We start from the raw sequence: 20,622 nt of genomic DNA, 5'->3' as shown, positions 1-20,622 counted from the left end.
GGTGGAGGTAGTAGTAATCAAGAGTAAAGATAATAGGTTGCAGGAGTAGAGAGTGAAGGGAATAAGTGGTAGAGTGGTATAGAGTGGTAGAGTGGCGAGCAGGGCACCAAATCCAGAGTGTCCCTGAGGGTTTGAACAGGGGCTAATGAAGAGGTGAGCAGGGCACCATGTCCCAGAGTGTCTTGAAGTAAATGTAGTAAAGGGGTAGTGGTAGAAGCAGAATATGAACAGGAGTAGAGAGAGTGGGACGAGCGACAGCGAGTGGGAGAAAAGGAGTAGCTATTGGCAGAGTGACACCGAGATTGTAAGTAGTGGAGTGAGAGGAAGGAGGGAGGATATAATAACGGAGATAGGGGGTAGATGGAGGTACAAGCAATAGTAAGAACAGGAGTAGGAAAAGTAGTAAGATCGAAGGGTAGAGGTGGAAAAGGCACAATGGGAGATTGGAGGGACAGTGATGTGGTGGGAGGAGAACAGCCCGATAGATCAATATAGCGACGAGTCAGGTACGCAAGCGTGTGAAAGGAGCAGGCATGACACTGGCCGAAAGAAGACACCATTCATTACTTCTTCAGATTACTTTGCAGGCTAGGTTCGGAAAAGCCTAGAAGAGCCCTAGGGAGACAGGTAGCCATCGTGTTAGGGAAATATCCATAGTCCCAGTCAGAGAAGATCACAGGTGGCACCGGTCAACAGCTGCTTACATTAGGGACACCTGGACTAGGCAGGTGGGGATAAGGCCTGGGAAGTGGAGAGAGAGGGACGGCCCTAGCGCCAAGTCTCCCAAGAGGACCCAGTAGGCCCTGAAGAACATGAACAGAAGCCATTCTGACCCTTTGTATTTTAATAAATACCCTTGGGCTTACTACCATAGGCAGTGTGGTTCTTTGTGGTGGGCAACCCCGTCCCACCACGTTTCAATGAATTGCTTCACTTTGACATTCAGAGCAATGGGCAAAATCACATTGCATCAACACCTGCCGTGGGCCTTCTTGATGCTTTGTTTTTTAACAGTCAGATTCCCCTGATCCGCACAAGTTCTAAGTCAGCTGCTAGGCTTCAGCTGAGACAGAAGACCAGCCATGAACCCCAGGAGGGGAACAGAGGGAGGCGACCAGCACAGCTTGTCCGATCCACCAGAAGGGCCTGGCTCAAATCCAGAGTCGGTTCCGCCCCCGGGGGGTAAGGAGGAGACCTCATACAGCTGCAGCAGGCACCCAGCGCCACCCCGGCTGACCCCAGCCAACCCCCAGCCGTTAGAGCCAATCCTCATCCATAAATCACAGATCTGACTTGTCGACTTCCCTTATCCACAGTGTTTCAACATGCCAGAGGCTGTTCACCTTGGGAACCTACTGCGGATATGGGTGCATCCCGGCGCGAGATTTACACCATCTCCCCCGGATTTTCAGGGACCAGCGAGAGCTCACCGGACACTGACGGAACTGTGATGGTTTCCAAGGATCGGGTCCCTCGCTCGGGTGTACCCATTCCTGTATGCCCTGTCCTTCACAAAGAAAAGAGAAGAGAACTCTCCACAGGTCTCGTGCCGCCTTCTCTGGGATCGTTGGGAAGGATTGGGTGGGTAACCAACATCACCTGATGTCCTTCATCAGCCTCTACGCCCCGCAGTGTGACATGGTTGGGCACATTGAGGAAAGTCCATGCCAGTTGCACCGGGAGCAGGGGGCTCCGTCCACCGTCGCCGCTCAGGTGTCCCTGAAGAGTAGCTGGGACAGTTGCCAGGGCTGAGCATGGCAGCAGTCAATCTCCCTCTGCCCCACGAACACAGCATAACTGCTGCCAGGGGGATGTAAGGGTGATGGAGCAGAGAGCCACCTGCCCCCTGGGGCTATCCCAGCTGACATTGAGCCGGTCAGGTTGCACCACCAAAGAGGAAATTCCCCATGCGGGGGCCATATGTGTCCAGGAGCCGGTCCTGCTAGGGAGTCCACCGTTCCAGGAGACTGACCTGACCGCCATGTTGAATCCTCTGAGCGAATTGCACCGACCTCACCAAACAGCGTCACTCCACAGACCCCCCCCCCGTGAGGCAGCAAGAACTAAGTGGAGCACAGACAGGACCCTGACACACTGTCTACAGTAATACAGGGGAAGGTGATAGCTTTCTTGTAATCAGTGTATCCTGGGTGGCAGAGGGGGGAGGTCTGGGTAAAAGCGTCCAGCCTGCTTATAGACCCAACCGGAGAAAAATGTCAAATTGACTCCCATCTGGACTTTCAGAGCAGCCGGGCAATCTGGTCCGTGCATTCATTTCTATGGCCCAACTACCAGATGTCTGGGCTCTGAGAGCAGCCATCTGGTAGTGCCATGCATTCCAATGGACCTGGGCATGAAGAAAACCCTGGCCATCTGGTAGTGCTATGCATTTAAATGGACCTGAGCAGGAAGGACCCTGGCAAAGGACTGACAGGCACGCAGGGAGCTCCTGGAGCTCTGACCGAGGAACATTACAGTTTTTCCCTCTCAGGAGGTACAAGGACCCTGCTGAGGCCCCCAGAGACCATCGCTGGGCAGGAGGACAGTCAGTCAACTCACGTAGGAGACTGGCATTCAAGGGCAAAGGTAGCAACCCCAGTCATCTTGGAGCTCTGGCCAGGCAGCAATAGAGGTTTCCCCTCCAGGGAGGGACAGGGGCAAGCAGTGACCTTTGCTGGGCAGGGGGGCAGCTGTTCCACATGCGAGGAAGGCACCCATGCTTCTAGGGTGCGATAAAGCTTTTCCCTCCAGGGACATACAGAGGCCCTGCTGGGGCAAGCAGAGACTGCCTCTGGGTTTGGGGGGACGCTGCCCTGTGTGGGAGGCAGGCACCCAAGTGCAGGGGCAGCAGCTGCTGCCATTCTGGAGCTCTGGCCGAGGCGTGATAAAGCTTTTCTCTCTGTGTAGGGATGGGGACCCCACCAGAGCATGCTGGAACAGCTGCTGGATTAGGGTGCCACCGCTGCACATGATAGGCTGGTGCCCAAGGTTGATCAATGCTCTGACCTCGCCACCTTAGTCCATAGCTCCAAATCTTCCCAGTTCTATGTGGGTCTCTGCGAGAAAATCCTTTTTTCCCCCACCGTGGGCTGAGACTTACCCTTACTATGGGAAACCAAAACAACAAGTTTCAGCATGCAATTGGATTAAAAAACCAGGGCCAGCTTGAAGAGACCCACTTGAAACTGGGAAAATTGGCAGCTATGCAAGTCATGTATTCACAACAGGTTATAGAGAGTGAGACATGCAGAGATTCCAGATGATGTGTTGCATAAGGTGAGCGTTGGGTGCTGAATGAGGTCATGATGTAGATATCCAGGAACTGTTAGGGAGAATTCTCTGAATGGCTAATTTCCCTTACCTACTGAGTCCCTCAGCATCTTTGCTGGATTTCTTTTTTTTCACCTGGTAAGAGTGTGAACCTTTTTTCCCACTCTTATATGTTTTTTGCTGTGTGCGTTTTACATTTGTGTGTGTTCTTGGACTGTGGAGCCTCACCTACTCTACAGGCTTCTTTTTACTGTGTGTTACACAGCACCTTCAGTGCAGTGACACAGGGTTGTCTTTTAGACTTCCCAACTCACACTCCATTTTCTGGGACTGACTACTGTCTCCCAGAACATATAAAGTTGCCATTGACTTTATTAGTCTCTTGAAAACCACAGACCCAGTACAAACCATCTTACATGGAGTACTGGAAAGGGTTACTACTTATCCCTTTTTGTCTGTTTCTCTTGGGGTACTGGTTCACTCCCTTTTCATCAAGACTTGGCTGGTGGCAGTGGTAACTACCCTATTTTTCATACCACAGTTATCTTAAATAATCTTGGTATTGTTTTAGGCTATCTTGGTAGTCTCAAACTTAAACCCGCTAGACCATATATGTTTTTATACAGTTCAGGCTGAGTTTAGTCGCCATTTCTTTTTGAAAATGTCTTTCTCGTGTTTTACCAGGTTTGGTTCATTTGTACGCCGTCCTTTCGGGGGCTTCTGCACAGAAGCCCTCCTTAAGGCGCCTGAAAGTCTGGGTAGGCAGGATGTGAGGGAGGGGTTTTAGGACCCCTGCCATTGGTTCCCTTGGTAACCCAAGTCGCACTCCTGTTTGATTGGCTAGGTGACTGTCCCGCCAGGTTAGCCACCCTGCTGTGTGATTGACAGCCAGGCTGTGCGAATGGGGGAAAACTGCATAAAAGCAGGTATCTGGGACTGGAAAGAGTCGCCGCTGAAGCGAAAGAACCAACGAGGAGCTGACAGAAGAGGACCCTTATAACGACTGAACCACCCGGTGAAGCCCTGCTGCAGGTCCGAATCTTCAGACTCCAACGACAAGAGAAGATCCTCCAGGAATCTTCTTCCCCTGAGCTGGTGGGACCAACCAGTTTGCCCAAACTACAAGCCAGGACTCCCTCTGGTCGAATTCGCTGTACAGAGCTACAGTGGGCCGGATAGCAAGGAAGGTCGGACCCTGCTTGGGTTTTAAGGAGCGCACCTTTTATTTGTTGCTTTGCTCTGCTGCTGGTTTCTTTCCTGGACAGTGCAGGACCCTCCAGTCTTCCTACTTCATGTCAGTCCGACAGTCGCTACAGGAACCGTGAGCCTGCAGGAACGTCCGCCTCAGCTACAACTTCTTCTCCATTTGAAGGTACTGTGCAAGTCCGGTTGTTTGTTTCGTCCAGCCGCGGTGAAGGTGTGTGAAACCTTTCGTCAATCCGAGGGCTTGTCCTTCTATTCTCTTTAAACTAACTTTTCTGATGACCAACTTCGTCCAGAACTCTTGGCAAAGACTTAACCGCAAACTACCCTGAACTGTGTGATCTTGAGCAAAGACACTTTTGTTCTATTGATTTTGGCCCTAAACCTTTTTGATTTGATTCCATCACTGTAGTTCCTCTTTCTAGATTGCCCTACTTACTTACCTGTTGGTCCTGCTCAATTTTAGCCTAACTTTGTTTTTACCTCCTTTTTTGAATTGCTGTAGTGTCATTTTGCTCACACTTCATTTTTGAGTTTAACTTGTCCAGAATCTATTGGGAGTGGTGTGGAGTATTAAGACTGTGATTTTTAGAGTGCTTTACTTTCGTGAAATGTTTTACAACTGAAGTGTAAATAAATGTACATTCATTTACTCAGAAACCTTGAGTCAGTGTTTGTTTGAATCATAGTAATTGCTGTCCTTTGTGTAACTATTGATACTGCTCACTTACTCTTGAGATAAGTCTGGCTTCTCAGCCATCGCTACCACTTTACTGTGTAGTACAGGCTTGTACCGAAGGTGAATTTGTACTGTCACTTGTAGTCTTAATTGTGTGTGGTGTTCCTAAATGGTACTGCATATAATTCTGCCTAACAGGAACACATGAGCCAAACAACATTTCATTAAAAATCTTGATTTCTCCAAGGAAAATGTGACAGAACAATTAACCTGTAAAAAGCAGCCCTTCATCTCAGTGGGTTACTCCCTGCGTGGGGGCTTTCCAGGAGGTAAAAGATACCACCAGTTCCAAAATATTTTTGGGATGCTGAAAGTTTTTTGTATGTAGCCTAGTTGGCTAAACAAAGGTCTACTTCGCTTTAAATCGGGTTTCTATGTTTTTTAAAGTTGCTTTTCTGTATTAAGAAAGATACTTGAATGCCTAAAATAGTTTAATCTCTTACAAAACGTAGTCCCCCAAATCTTGTTCAAAATTTTATTCAAAATTTGAATAGCAAAGCAATAGTAATGAAAACACATAGCACACATTAAAATAAACATGCTGTACCAGTAATATTCTGCATTTTCCGTATAAGGCACATCATTATAGGGACAGGCTGCAGAAAGGTCAGGAAAAAGCAGGCCGGCAAATCCATGCAGAGTTCATCGGTTAGAGGCAGAAATTCTGGTTCCCTACAAGTGTGTGCGAACGAGAAAAATGTAATCAATCATAGATGTTAATGCATTTTAAAATGTTCTTTACTTATGATTAACTTTCTTTGCTCAACTACATATTATTTAATTTTGTATTGATTTGTACCATGCATACTGTACTTGAAATCGACAATTCCAGAGCATTGGTTGACCATAGATTACAACACATTTGCAAATCAAGTATCTATAAAAAAAACATTCATTTTTTCTATGCTCAGAATCAATATTAACACTCCTTTGTAAAATATAAAGAGATTGAGCATAAAGTTCTTATTTTGCAGCCCTGTAGTAAACTACCCACCAACACCCATACACCTAGTGCACAAATTCAGACAAGGGGTTGGCAGTGCAAAGGAACAGATTGGGGCTGTATATGGTCATTTACCTGCCTTTGTAGCATTCCCCAGTTCAATCTCTCCTATATGATAAATGCTTGCTGGAGAAATGGTGAAGGCTTGTGCACACATTGTAATGCCTCATCTATCAACTGTCATTCATTCCAGGCTACCAATGCACCTTTAATTTTATTTTTCAACATCCAATGTCCTGGTTATGTAAACACTAACTTTTAGCACAAATAGAGGACAACACTTGTGAAAGTATCATCAGAGTCGTCCATATTTCGAGTTATTAAAAACAGGCTATCCAGGAATGGCATTCATTGCCTGTGGCAACTGGTTGAGACTGAAGATCATCATTAACTGAAATTTAAAAACAATTCAATCTCACCTGGACCACCAATGCTCATAGATTGACCTGCACTGTAGAAGAGTATCATAAGACTTGAACTATTAATGATTTCCCACTTCTGTACCTTCTGGGGAACCAATGCTTTTTAGCAGATGTTTAATAGCAGAAAACAATTTCACTGCAGCGAGTAGGATCCATGTACACAAAATATGTTTTGTTCCAAACAAAGGTTTCTCCAGCAGATGGTGGCCATTTTATGGCTCACTCAAGTCAAGCAAATGTTAGGATTTAAAACACTCACCAAATAAAACCCATTGCAGATCTAAAGTTATATGGAGTATTTGGTATTTTCTCCAGTAGGTCTGCCGCCCGCACACCGACACCTCCATTTGGTTTAGCAGTGGGGGAAAGTGTTAAACAGCAGTAAAAGTTACTGTTCACTAGGCAGGTCTTTGCATTTCAGGTGGGACCGATAGGCAGCAACCACCATAAAAAGGTATTTTTATGTCCTTGCCACATAATCACATTCAGCTGGAATATGTCATTTACTTACCTTTTGAGCAGGTCTCATTTGGTATTCATTCTCTCTCTATCTATATTTATATCTATATCTATATATATAGGAACACAGCAGAGGAAAAAAAACGCACTCCAAACATGAGGTACTGGCAATCCCAAGAAAAATAAACTCGAAAACTAGAATCCAAGTGGAGAAACGAGTTTAATGAAGGTAAAAATAAGGCAAAAGCACACACAGCAAACAAAGCAGAACGCCAAGGAAGGGTCCTGAAGGACGCGTTTCACGCTTCCCTGAGCGCTTGGTCACGTTAGGGGACCGGAGGAAAAAAAATCACAATACATATTGCAGTGTTGTCCCTCTTCCATTTTTGCCTATCTCCACATATCAGCCGCTATACCGTGAAACCAGGGCAGCCATATTGGACTGGAGTAAAAGCGCATATATGCCAATACTGGAGTGAAGTATAGCAGTATAATAGATTGCACAATAAAACGATTCATGAAACATGGTTAAAATGTCACCAAATGAAAGATAAACATAATAAATGTAAAAAAACAACAACAAAAAACTAAAAAATACATATATTTTTGTTTTCTTCCCTTCCCTTAAGAAATCCCATGATTAAAAATTAAGGATTACGAATGCAGATCCTGGCATAGAGATATCTATTTAAAAAATGAATGCATCATTTTCAAAGAAAGCGCAGCCCAAGGCTACAGCATAAAGTGCACGTGCATTTCCATGTAAACAAATCAACATGGCAGCAGTGAGCAATCAAGAAGATTCACATATAGAGTGGCACTCGAAATATAGAGCCTCTGTTGGCTGTTAGAGGTAAATGCATCATTGCCAGAAAATGCAACCATCAATTGAAAGCATGTTTCAAAAGAAGAGCCATAAAGTAAAAATGCAATAGTGGACGATCTCATAAGTAAGGCAACCCATAGCTACAGCATAAAGTGCAAGTGCATTTTTGTGTAAACATAGCGACATAGCAGCAAAAGTCAATCAAAGAGATCAGTGATCATAAAGTGTGAGTGCATGTATATTCCAAGGTCTTCCGATCATAAGATTCCATATTAAAATACATGTGGCTACAGGCTAGGGTGCAAATAAAAGCACTATACATCCTAAGGTCTAAAAACATATTAGTTTTAGTTTCTTTGTTAGAGTGCCTGCATGTTGAAGAGAAAATATATGAAAACAGGAAATCCAGACAGTGCTGGGTCTTATAGAATGACAGATAAGGAGAGAAGGTGATGAATGGAGAGAAGAAGGCAATATCTATAGAAAGAATTTAGAAAAGATGATTTTAAAATAAACATATCATCACATAGTCATAAAGTTACATTCCCCTAATACATCAGAAAGGGAAGACAGCCGTGAAACCGGAAAGAAAATGACTGATTGAATAACACAGATGGTAAAATTAAAATAGATAGGGCATTACCAGGCCTGGGCAGTGTATCTTATTTGTACCTGAGAGAAGCAGTATCAAATAAAATACTAGGGGTAGCCAGAATCAAAGATCAAACATACAAGAAGAAGAAAAGATGAGGCAAGAGAAACAGAATGATCAGATTCCCATAAAAGTATACAGCTCCTTAGCCACGTTGTGACCATTGGGGTATTTGGTATCAAAATCTAAAATGAGCCTGGTTTCCAGTTCTCTCAGTTTCAAGGTTCGGTCACCTCCTCTCAAGTGAGTCGGGACATGGGCCACAGCGAAAAACGTAAGAAGGTGAATATTACTGTCATGCTCCTGCCCGAAATGTTTAGCCATCGGGTACATAGGGTTCTTAATAGCTCTAAGATGCTGCAAAATTCAGAGCTTCAATATACATGTGGTGGACCCTACGTACCATTTCCGACAGGGACATGCAAGGACATACACTACAAAGGGGGTGTCGCAGTTGATGTTTTATCCTAAATTCAGTGCCTGTAATAGGATGTATAAATGATTTACAGGCAGTGGCATGTGGACAGGCCTTACATTTTTGCCACTTAGTGAAGCTTTTTGGTAAACCCGGTAGCCAGTTGGTCATGGTAGAGTGGTTTTGAACAGGGGAGAGATAGCTTGAAACCAGTCTGTCCTTTAGAGAAGGTGCTTGTTTGTAGGTCAATATAGGGCACTTAGGCAATATTGGCCCAAGATCTTTATCAAGCATAAGAATACACCAGTGTCTCATGATAATCTTCCGAACATCATATGATGCATTATTGAATGTGACAATAAGGCGGGGATCATCATGGTCCTTATTTTTCTTGCTGGTAGGACCATGCAGTAGTTTTTCCCTTGAAAGTGCACATGCTTTAACAAAGACCATTTCTATAATCTTTTTGCGATAGCCCTGTTGTAAAAAGGCAGCGGCCGCCAAACTGCAGCACCGGTCAAATTCCAGAATATCAGTGCAGTTGCGCCGAAAGCGAATACATTCGCCATAAGGGATACTGTTCTTACAGGATGGCGGATGACAGCTAGAGGCATGCAAAGGGAGGCCTGTATTAGTGGGTTTTTTGCACATGGATTTATGAATGCCTAAGTTGTCAAGCTTCACATTGACATCCAAATATACAATCTCAGTGGAGCTGTGACATTCAGTAAATCTCAGATTCACAGCATTGTTGTTGATACTGTCCACAAAAGATCCCCACTCACTTTCATTTCCTTTCCAAATTATAAAAACATTGTCAATGTAACGCCACCAACCAATAATTTGTGTAGGAAAACTAAATGAAAGTAAATCAGACTAAAAAGTAGCCCCCCACCACCCCATGGTCAAATTGGCGTATGACGGAGCAAAGGTACTGCCCATAGCAGTACCTCTGACCTGATAAAAGGAGCCCTCAAACAGAAAAACATTGTTGGTTAAACAAAACAAAAGCATATCCAAAATCATACCACTGTGCCCTAGAAAGTTCAGAGATCGAGTGTCCAAAAAATATTTGCAAGCTGTCAACCCAATCGTGTGATCAATAAAAGTATAGAGAGAAACAACATCGAGAGTTGCCAACATTAGTCCCTCCTCCCAAGGTATATCAGTAATATGACTTAGGAAGTCCTTGGTATCCCGTAGATATGAAGGTAAAACCGAAACCAACGGGAACAGAGTCTCATCAATGAACTGGGCCATATGTTCTAAAAGGGAACCACAGAGTGACAATAGGTCTGCCTGGCGGGTGAGTCAAAGACTTGTGTCTTAGGCAGGAAGTATATTGTAGGGATGGTATGGCTGGCAGGAACAAGAAATGTAGCCACCTCGTCCTCAATGAGGCATTTATCGGCCCACTTGGTGCATAAAGAGGCGAGCTCCGACTGGATTTCACAAAAAGGATTTTTTTGCAGCCTGGAGTAGCAGCACCGATCCCGTAGCTGACGATTGGCTTCAGGTACATAGTATTCCCTGTCCTGGATGACAATATTAGAGCCTTTGTCGGCCAGTTTTATCACAATGCTGGACAGATTCTGTAGTTCGCTTAGGGCCGAACATTGAGAGATGGTCAAATTCTGTTTATGGTTAAAGGGTTTCTTCCGTAGTTTGCGAAGGTCACTGACGCAAAGGTCATGGAATGCCTCAATGAAGCCCCCCACAGCAAATTGAGGATTGAACCTGGACTTATTTTTCAGTTTGGTACGTATATCCCAATTGGGATCAATGCCAAAGTCAGCAGGGTCGAAGGTTGAGGGGTCAAATAGTTCATTATTGAGACAAGCCAGATCGGTCAACGTAGGGATATCAGAAATACAGAGGTCAGTTCGGCCAGTGCGAGACATAGATGGTTTGGCCCGTGGTGGATTAATAGAAAAAAACTTTTTAAGTCTGACCTTGCGTAGGAATTTGTCAAAGTCCAAACGTGACTCAACATAGTCAAACGTGGTAGTAGGGCAGAAATTCAAGCCTAGTGGGAGTAGTGATCATTGCGGACCCGTGAGTATGTGGGAAGACATGTTAATAATTTGATGGATTTTCATATTTTCAGTGGTTACTGTTTTGCTCCAGAGCGTATTGACCTGCCCTGTTGATGTACATCGGAGCCGTTTCCCACGACAGCCTTGACATGTTTTTTTTCCTTTTGCCAATTTCTGTTTGTTTCCTCTCCCTCTGCTCTTGCCACGGGCTCTGCCTCTGCCTCTCCGATGATGTTTTCCGTCTTGGCACAAAAGTATCATTTCGTCTAAAAAATGTAATTTGACTGGTATTTCGTCATTTTCTGAGACAGAGACATCAGACTCTGATGAAATAGCCTCAGCATCGCCCAGTTGTTTTGGCAATAGTTGTATTGTCGAGCACGTCCTGATTCATAGTCTGTTTTGTGTCTGATAAACTTTCTATGTTTGCGCAGTTTAAGTTCCTCTTCATAGCTAATCAGATCTTCTTCGATTTTAGTTCGCAGTTTCTTTCCCTCTTCAGTACTGGGGAAATCAAGCAATTCAGACTCTAGTTTTTCAAGATGTAAAAGCACAGCAGTACGGTCTAAATTGGCATACTTCACCAGAATCTTCAAAAACTGCGCAGAACAATGGCTGCTAGCATCACCCCATTCTTCCAGCATACGTGGATCCTGGTCCTCGAATAAGGGTGTTGTCATGATACGTAGGCCGCGGGGCACGCGACCCACATCAAGGTAATTTTGCAGGGAGTGCTCCTCCCACCACTTAGATCTCCTTCTTGCGAGATTTTCCAATTTCTCGAAGTAAAGTTAATTCAGTAGAAATAGTGTTAAAAATCTTCTTGGCCCCACTATTGGGTAGCACTGTTGGTAAATCCTGCTTCTCATTAAATAAATCCCTGGCCTGGAGTGGCCGGGCTGCCACCCTGGCGTCCTGCATGCTTGCGTGTGTGATTGCCAAAAAGCCAAAGAAAAATATCTTTAGCGTTTACCAGAAAACAAGATGTAAAAATATATGGGAAGTAACCTCAGTAAGGCAAAATTGCCCACAGTAAAAATAACGTGGATCAATATGCAGGAGCAGTAGAAGAAGGTGCAGAGTGAGTGGAACAGGCACTATACCACAGTGTAAGCCTTAGGGAGATTAAAAGAAACTGAACTGACACCTACCTGTGAGCCGTTGTCCGTGCGTCCTCCAGCAGACATTACAAAAGCGGACATCAGAGGGCAGCCAGTTCCAACTCCCTAGAGGGTGCCGCACTCAAACTCCAGTCGGCAAACAATCTGCCACCAGCTGCAGCGTTAGAGCCCACATGAGCGATTGTGAGAAAATCGCGCAAAATCCACTGAAAAATGGTAACTCCTGGTGCTGATTTATGACATGGAACACTCCATGTAGATATAACGTGGAACACAGCAGAGGAAAAAAAATGCACTCCAAACATGAGGTACTGGCAATCCCAAGAAAAATAAACTCGAATCCAAGTCGAGAAACGAGTTTAATGAAGGTAAAAATAAGGCAAAAGCACACACAGCAAACAAAGCAGGACGCCAAGGAAGGGTCCTGAACCAGGCGTTTCACGCTTCCCTGAGCGCTTGGTCACGTTAGGGGACCGGAGGAAAAAATCACAATACATATTGCAGTGTTGTCCCTCTTCCATTTTTGCCCATCTCCACATATCAGCCGCTATACCGTGAAACCAGGGCAGCCACATTGGACTGGGGTAAAAGCGCATACATGCCAATACTGGAGTGAATTAAGTATATCAGTATAATAGATTGCACAATAAGACAATTCACGAAACATGGTTAAAATGTCACCAAATGAAAGATAATATATATATATGTATATATATATATCCTTTTCACTGCTTTGAGGACTTGTATAGAAACAGCCTAACATCCATAGCACAGTATTGTAGTCCGAGCACCAACAATGGTAAGCAGTGCAACTCAGCCCCATGACACAGAAAAATATAAAAAAGATAGAGAACAGGCATAGTGTGAACCAATCTCTTAAACATACTATAGTATAGCAACACCCGCAGTTTTCCCTTATTATATACAATAACTTTAAATGTTTTGCTCCACAAAGATCAACAACATCACACCTATATTCTGCTAATCTCACCCACACACCAACCTCTTCCTTACTTAGAAAATATCCTGCACTTTCTACAAACTAGTCACTGTCCTACCAATCCTCAAAAAGCCACATGCTAATCCAAGCAGTGCAGGAAACCTCTCTGCTACTATTTGGTAGGATCACTAGTTATTGAAAACATATAGACGAGCTGCTTCAGTCAGAGTTCTGCAAGCCGCTCTTCAGCCTTTGACATTGGAACACCCCGCTCTACAGCTAGCCCTCTGACCTCAGTATCTTGGTTAATGCACTCACCTAGATTGCCTCCATCTCTAATTAAACCATCTCCTGGAAACCTGAAACCTCTTGGTATACTGCTCTCTCAGGGGGAGTTCTGAGGTTCATCCCTTAGCCCTCTACTTTTAAACCTCTTTACCTCTTCCCTTGGTAAGCTCACCTTGCCCTCTAGGCTTCCATACCATCTCTTTGTGGATGACTGCTTTTCAAAGAGAGCTCCATGGCCAAGTCAGGAAAGAAAAAAGTCTGCCTCTCGGACATCTGCCGCTGGATAGCAGTTAACTGTCTTTTGCATAACTCCACTAAGTCCGAAGTCTTCCATCTCCCTGCCCAGAACACTTAAAATCCTTTTCCCCCTGACAAACTCTGTAGGGGTAGTTGATAAGGGTCCCACGGTAAAGAGAAGTTTGAGTTGTGTGTGCCATATTGGTGGCTCGGGTGACAGTGATGTTGACTTAATGTGGCATTTTAGCATACATCCAGTGTAGCTAATGGAAATGAGAAATGTGTTAGTTTTAATGCTGTTTGTGTTATAGTTGATACATTTTCGAATTGCATGTGCGCAGCAAGATAAATGTCATAACTGCTGATACAATATAAACGCAATATAGGTGTGTTAGGCCACATAGTGCTTAAAAACCAGGCAGCGAGGAGCTCGAACATGTGCATGCGAGGTAGGAGATTTGCAACAGGAAAATTAGTGTGAGGGGATGCGGTAGTCCTGAACATACATGTATTGGTACATATACATGGGGGTGTGAGAAACCTGAAGGTGTCTCACCTGCTAGTCCCCGGGGATCTGTCATCCTGGTGGCCAGGACAAGGCCATCGCTATTGGATCCAGTTCCTGGGGGTGGACCAGTGCGGGAGGCTCACCTGGATGAGGGGTCCTCAGGGAGTGGACATGGGATACCGACGTGTGAGACAAAGGACCCCCTTCAATATAACACCTTTTCCCCACCCTACCCCATAGGATATTCAGAAGTTCTAACCCCCTACACCTTTTCCAACACAAACACTTTCCTACACCGTGACAGACAAAGGGCTAACACCCGAGCCGTTTACCCGACAAGTCCAAACACAAGGATCAGGCAGAATCAGGCAACTGACAAAAACTATGCACACCTGATGGCTCTTCCCCTTCCCCACAGGGATAAAAGGGGAGCACGAAATTGCACTTCGAGCAAGGCCGAACACGAGGAAGCAGCTATTCCAAACCAGCAGTTCAAATGGAGGAGAAAGGCGGAGAGACGAGGAGGAGGGAATCACCCTTGCCCTTTTCACCAAGACCCGCAAAGCCTCTGAAAGGGAAATCATAAGACTGGGAAGTCCAGCTGGCATGTGGTGTGACAGGTGTCAATGGCACATGGGGACCTCCCGCGCTGATAGTCAAAGTGGGGATAAGCGCTTGCTACCGTGGTGCCGCCTTTCACTCCTGAGACAAGAGACTCCAACAGTTCAGCAAAGCCGGTGAGTCGGAGAAGACGGATAGTGAAACCTGAACTTGTGTAATTGAACTTTAAAGGAACCCTAGGAAAAGGTTCCGAAGCAGAGTGGTCAGGCGTCACGTGACTCTGAAGCCTTTTTGGTGAAGTGTTGTTTTTGTTGAAACTATGAAGACTAAGAGGCCTTAGAAGGGGCCAGTGTAGCGTGCCAAAGTGGTCCTACGAGGGTCGAGCAAAACCCTCGTACACTCAAAAGTCTTTGACACATATTTGGAGTGAACTGTGAAATTGGCAAATGTGAACCCAACTGAGGGATGCCTACAAGTCCAAGTAACCAGGGCCACATCTGAGAACCAGATATTAATAAAACTGTGTGAAGCCTGGCTGGGGACTTTAAGGAAAGCCTAACTAGGGGCTAAGACCCGACCTTAAATAAAGCGAAGAGCCAGAGATTATGTGAACTGTGACAAATGTGAACCCGGCTGAGGGATCTACTCAATGAATAGTTGGTGAAAAGGCCATCGAGAAGGTTAAGTGATTGTCTCGGTAGGATAGCACAGGGGCAACATGGAAGCAAGACAACATGGAGCAACACAGGTTCGATTCCCGGGTCCGCGCTTGGAAACTCATGGTATTAAGCGCGTTATAAATAACTTAACATATCATATGTTTTTGAGTGAAAGGCCGTAGTGAACCGGCTTGAGGGAGGCTAACATTGTAAGAAGGATCAGAGCCTGGCTGAGGGGGATCCAAGAGGCGAAGAGCAGTCGCCCAACGTGAAAAGATTGCCAAGGAAACTTTTGTTTGTTTATTGTTTTGGTACAGCCGTCTTTCTAAGGCAAGAGACTTTTGCAGGAAAGAGACTTGGCCCCAGAAGTTCCTGGCATTGTTGAAAGGAACTGTAACCTCATGATGGTGAGGCCCAGGAGTTTGCTGGGCTCGGAGGTCCTGCCTTGTCCCATGCTAAAAAACATGGGCACGGGAGACCCAGCTATACCATCCTGACTTCTCATTTGGTGAACACTTCTTTCTTTTATTGAGAACATTTTCCCACACTATCTTGTAACTTAGTTGTAAGGATTGGCAATCATTTTTCTTTAGTATAGGCTCTTTTTATTTATTTGACAAGACGTCACTAGGACTGCTTTATAATTTGATGGTTGTAGTTTGCTCCTATCTTCGATTTAGGTTTAGATCAGGCGTTTTGTCACCCATTTTACACTTTAATAAACACCCCTGAACTGTGATCACTTGTGTCTGTCTTTACTGTTGCCACCATGAGTTTCTTACAGAAGTCTCTAGAGAAATAGGTTTTGGGCAGCATGAATATACAGATCTGTTTTTGCCGCAGAGTTCTCTGATAAGTTAGGAATTGTGTTGGCTGAAAACCTGGGTTGGGAAAATGAACTCTGACTGAGAAACTAGTTTTACAAAGTTGGGGAAAGACAGCAGCAGCTGTGATGAATATCAGATAGTCATTTTTGGGCAGGCCTTTTTTATGGCCTACGTGAATTATGAAGGGGAGATGCAATCTCCAAGTATATAGGAGTCTGTTATTGAATCACGGTTGGGTTCCAGCCACCTGGTAAGGCTGAATTTTAGGGCCGGACAATTAAACCTGATTCAGGTTGCTTGAAGGGAAAGGAGCACTGATAGATCATGGGTTTTCAATAGAGTTGTCAAGGTACGGGTTGGGACCATGTGGGTGGGCTGGAATGGTAAGTCGCATAGTTTAGAATGAAATGTGGACACCCTTTCTGAAGGATGAGTGGTGTAATAATATTCAGTCAGCCATGCTGAATAAACTTGACATCCTGCACTCTAAAATCCTTGCTCACCAGCAAGCTCTCTCCAACCTCATAGCTAATAGCCACAGTAGTTCACTCCCACCCACCACTCCCACTCACTCTCCACTTTTTGAATTCAAGGATGTGACCGTCCCTGAAGTCATCACACTCATCAACTCTATTAAACATTCCAACTTCAAAGGGGATGCGTGCCCAGCACAAGTCATCAAAGACTGCGCTCCATCCCTTGCCCCCCTCATCACGGCCTTCATTAATGCCTCCTTCCAGTTGGGCCATGTCCCCTCTGGACTCAAAGAAGCATGGGTTTGTCCGCTCATTAAAAAACCATCCCTAGACCCATTAGTCCCAGGGAACTATAGTTCCATCAATACTGTCCCCTCCCTACTTAATATACTTGACAGGCAGCCTATCTGCAAGTGCAAACATTTCTAGAGGACAAACACCTCCTCCGTCTTCGCCAATCAGGCTTTCGGCCGCGTCATGGCACTGAAACGGCCCCCCTTGATCTGAAGAACCAAATGGATGACCTCCGAGACGCTGGCAAACCTGTGCTCCTACTGCTACTTGACCCGTCAGCGGCCTTTGACCTGGTTGATCACAAGACCTTGTGTCACCACCTCACCACCGCGGCCAACTTCTCGCCTAGGGCCTGCAACTGGATAACCTCCTTCCTACAGGGAAGAGCCATTAAGGTTTTTTCAGAATCCTAGTGTGCCACACCTAGCATCCTTAAATACGGTGTGCCCCAAGGTTCCTGGATTGCCCCCACACTATACAACCTCTTCACCAGACCTCTCTTGAAAATCCTTGACGCCCTGGGCATGTACACAAACTATGCTGATGACACAAAGGTACTAATCCCCCTTTCGGACGATTACGCGTCGGACTCAAACACCCTCAATTCAATCTACTCTACAAACCAATCCTGGATGGCAGATAACTGGTTATGCCTCAATACTGAGAAAACTGAACTTCTTTTTTTTTATTGCATCAATTAGTTACCAAAGGAAACTTAAAATGCATTGTGGAGATAAAAAGAAAAGAATTGAAAAAAAGGAAGAAAAGGAAGAAGAAGAAGAAAAAAAAAAAAAAAAAACACAGTTACATCAATTATATATATATATAGGGGGGGAACAGTATAACTCGAGAAAAATAACTAAATGTCCAAAATTGTAAAGGTTTCTCTCAAAGTTCAACAGAGCCAGGGTCGTAGATACTTTTCCCCCCTTCTCAGAATTAGCCACCTGTCCTGCAAGGTTAAAGTGCTTAAATTTGAAAGGTGCGTCCCCAACCATTTCTCTCTGAACTTAGTTAAGGTAACACAATTCATCACTAGATGCTGTAAGGTTTCAGCCTCTTGCCCACAGCCTCGACACAGCAGACTGGGTTTTTCCTCTTTTTTGGTTCTTCTCCCTAAGACTTCTCTTGTGTGGAAGAGGTTTAGTCTGAATTTTAAGAACCGCTGTCTTTCCGTATTTGAGGGAAATTTATCCAAGTAAGGGTGGACGGTGCCTCTGCAATAGTGCTCGTCCATGCCTTGGGTGATTGATGGCAAAGCACTGAGCCTGTTCAGGGTGGCTATCCAGTCCCAGTCCAAGAGTTTTCCCTTTACCATGAGCGGATTTAACATGAGATTGTCTGGTTTTAGTGCTATGGTATTCAGGATTTCTAAACAAATTAATTGCCACTTGGTTAGGACCGGAATCAATTGTCTTTTGATTGCTTCGTTAATTGCCACAAATCCACTTCTTTCCTGGGGGTGCAGACATTTGCAGAGGAGTGTCAGGGATTTCCAGACCGTAGATATGTAAAGGGACGATAGGCCTAGTTCCTTACGCACACTTTCCATTGGAGTTGATGTCGGTAAGCCCAATACTCTTTTCCAGAATAGGCCCTCCAACAGTTTCCAAACATCTGAATTGATGAAAACTGAACTTCTGCTGATTGTATCCCAGTCCACCTTGGGCAAGCTGGACAAGCAGTACAACTGCTTCTCTGTCGACAATATTCCCATCAATGTGTCTCAGGTGATCAAGACTGTGGGCGTTTACCTCGAACCTAACTTAACTATGGACAGGCAGGTCAACGCCATTGCATCTTCCTCAGCCTACCACTCCAAACTCATCACAGTTAGACCTTACCTATCTCAGCAAAACTGTCTCACTATCACAAGGGCAATAAGTGGCTCGAGACTGGACTATTGCAATGCCCTTCTTGTTGGAACATCAGGAAAAAACATAGCTAAACTACAGATTGCTCAAAATAACGCCCTTAGGGTCACCACGGGTCTCTCGCGTAGAGACCACATCTCAGGACTCAAGAGGCAGGTCCACTGGCTTCCAATTAAGCAGAGAATCATCTTCAAGGCCCTGGCGCTTACCCACAAGTGCCTCCATCATCTTGCCCCCCCCCCTTACCTCGGCCAGAGGATGTCACGATCTTATCCCCACCAAGGGCTCACAGGGCCCTAAGGACCTTATTCGGGTCCCCTCGGATGCCTCGGAGCCAGTCCTGGCGCAGTTGGCATAGGGAACGCTTGCTGGGACGGGGTTTCTATGGACAGAGGACAAGCATGGCCGCCCCCTATGCGGAATACTGGGGAACTGCATTCTGTGGTCTAGCCTTCAGGGTGAGGCTCGCCCCAAAGACACCTGGGATACCGCCTTGCTATTTAAACCACGCCCGACAAAGGGCATGCGCTTCGCGTTTCTCTGCCTTTGCAGCGTGACGCTCATCAGATCCTGCCCTGCCATCCTTACCTGTTCTGCAGCATCCATCGGCTCCAAAGTCATCCAAGGCAAGAACCATCGTCATCCTTACCTGCTCTGCAGCACCCCTCGGCTTCGAAGTCATCCAAGACAAGAACCATCGCCATCCTTACCTGCTCTGCAGCACCTCTTGGCTTCGAAGTCATCCAAGGCAAGAACCATCGCCATCCTTACCGGAAGGTGCTTAGATGAATGTATGCAATAAGAAGTGTGGGAACTGAAGGGAATATGGTTACATTGTATAGGTTTAACCAATCATGTGTGGGGGGTCGACTCAGTAACAAAACCTTTGTGTTTTAACTGTTGCAAATTGTATAAAATGCGTGTCCTTCGTATGGTTCAGAGAGACAGGTTAGTTTGACTCTTTGATGTCATCTAAACGCACCCGTTGAGTCATACGGAACCCAAAATACCCATTTTCAATTTGGCAAACTTGTGTCTTAGTCCAGCACAAATCTCTATTCTATCCAAAGGACTATCTTTCGTTCCTACGAGAGGCACTGATTGGTTCTCTATGGAAATGCAAGTGCGCAGATTCCTACGAACCATTAGGCTTAAATCTTTCTTTAAAGACGCCCCTGAGAGAGCACAGGAGCAGGACTCCGGTCTACGATGTCCTTCAACATTCACTCCGCAAGACAATCAAGTACCTAAGGAAATTTTGACATTTGAGAAAATGGTTCTCAAGGACGTATCTAACCTAAAATCTTCCGACAACAGATTTCATATAAAGCACAATTTGAGTTTAGAAGAAAACCAAGCCCTTACAGAATTAGCTTCCAATGATGCCATTGTGATCAAGCCCGCAGATAAGGGAGGCGTGATAGTTGTCATGACTAACACCCAATATTTGGAAATGGTTAACTTATTGAATGATCCAGCAAGCTACAAAAAATTGAAAAAAGATCCCTCGAAGGACATCAAAGTGGAAATTGACCAAGTAGCAAAATATGCGTTTGATCGCAACTGGATCACGGAAAATGAATACGATTTCTTAACAACTAGCCAAGGTCGCACCCCAACCCCTTTATGCACTTCCTAAGATACACAAAAATACCACTAACCCACCTGGACGTCCCATAGTTTCAGGCTGTGGCACCTTACTAGAACCACTATGCAAATTTATTGATACGTTTCTCAAACCATTGAGCACAAAAACAAGTACCTATCTACGGGATACTATGAACACTATTCAAATTTTCGAACATCTGGAAT

At 45.1% G+C, this 20,622-nt stretch overlaps 1 protein-coding gene across 1 annotated transcript in view; it reads right to left on the bottom strand.

Annotated features, from left to right (window-relative positions):
• LOC138481718 (mediator of RNA polymerase II transcription subunit 1-like) overlaps nucleotides 1–20,622 on the bottom strand; it is a 1,164,040-nt gene that overhangs the window by 436,295 nt on the left and 707,123 nt on the right. The window contains exon 12 of the mRNA XM_069613834.1: nucleotides 5,760–5,884. Within this exon, the coding sequence (XP_069469935.1) occupies nucleotides 5,760–5,884 (125 nt within the window). The remainder of the gene's footprint in view (nucleotides 1–5,759; nucleotides 5,885–20,622) is intronic.

The sequence above is a fragment of the Ambystoma mexicanum genome, chromosome 5p, assembly GCF_040938575.1.
Source record: "Ambystoma mexicanum isolate Mex_15411 chromosome 5p, UKY_AmexF1_1, whole genome shotgun sequence".
NCBI lineage: Eukaryota > Metazoa > Chordata > Amphibia > Caudata > Ambystomatidae > Ambystoma > Ambystoma mexicanum.
Note: the sequence above shows the minus strand (reverse complement) of the source record. Positions and strands in the feature narration are given on the sequence as shown.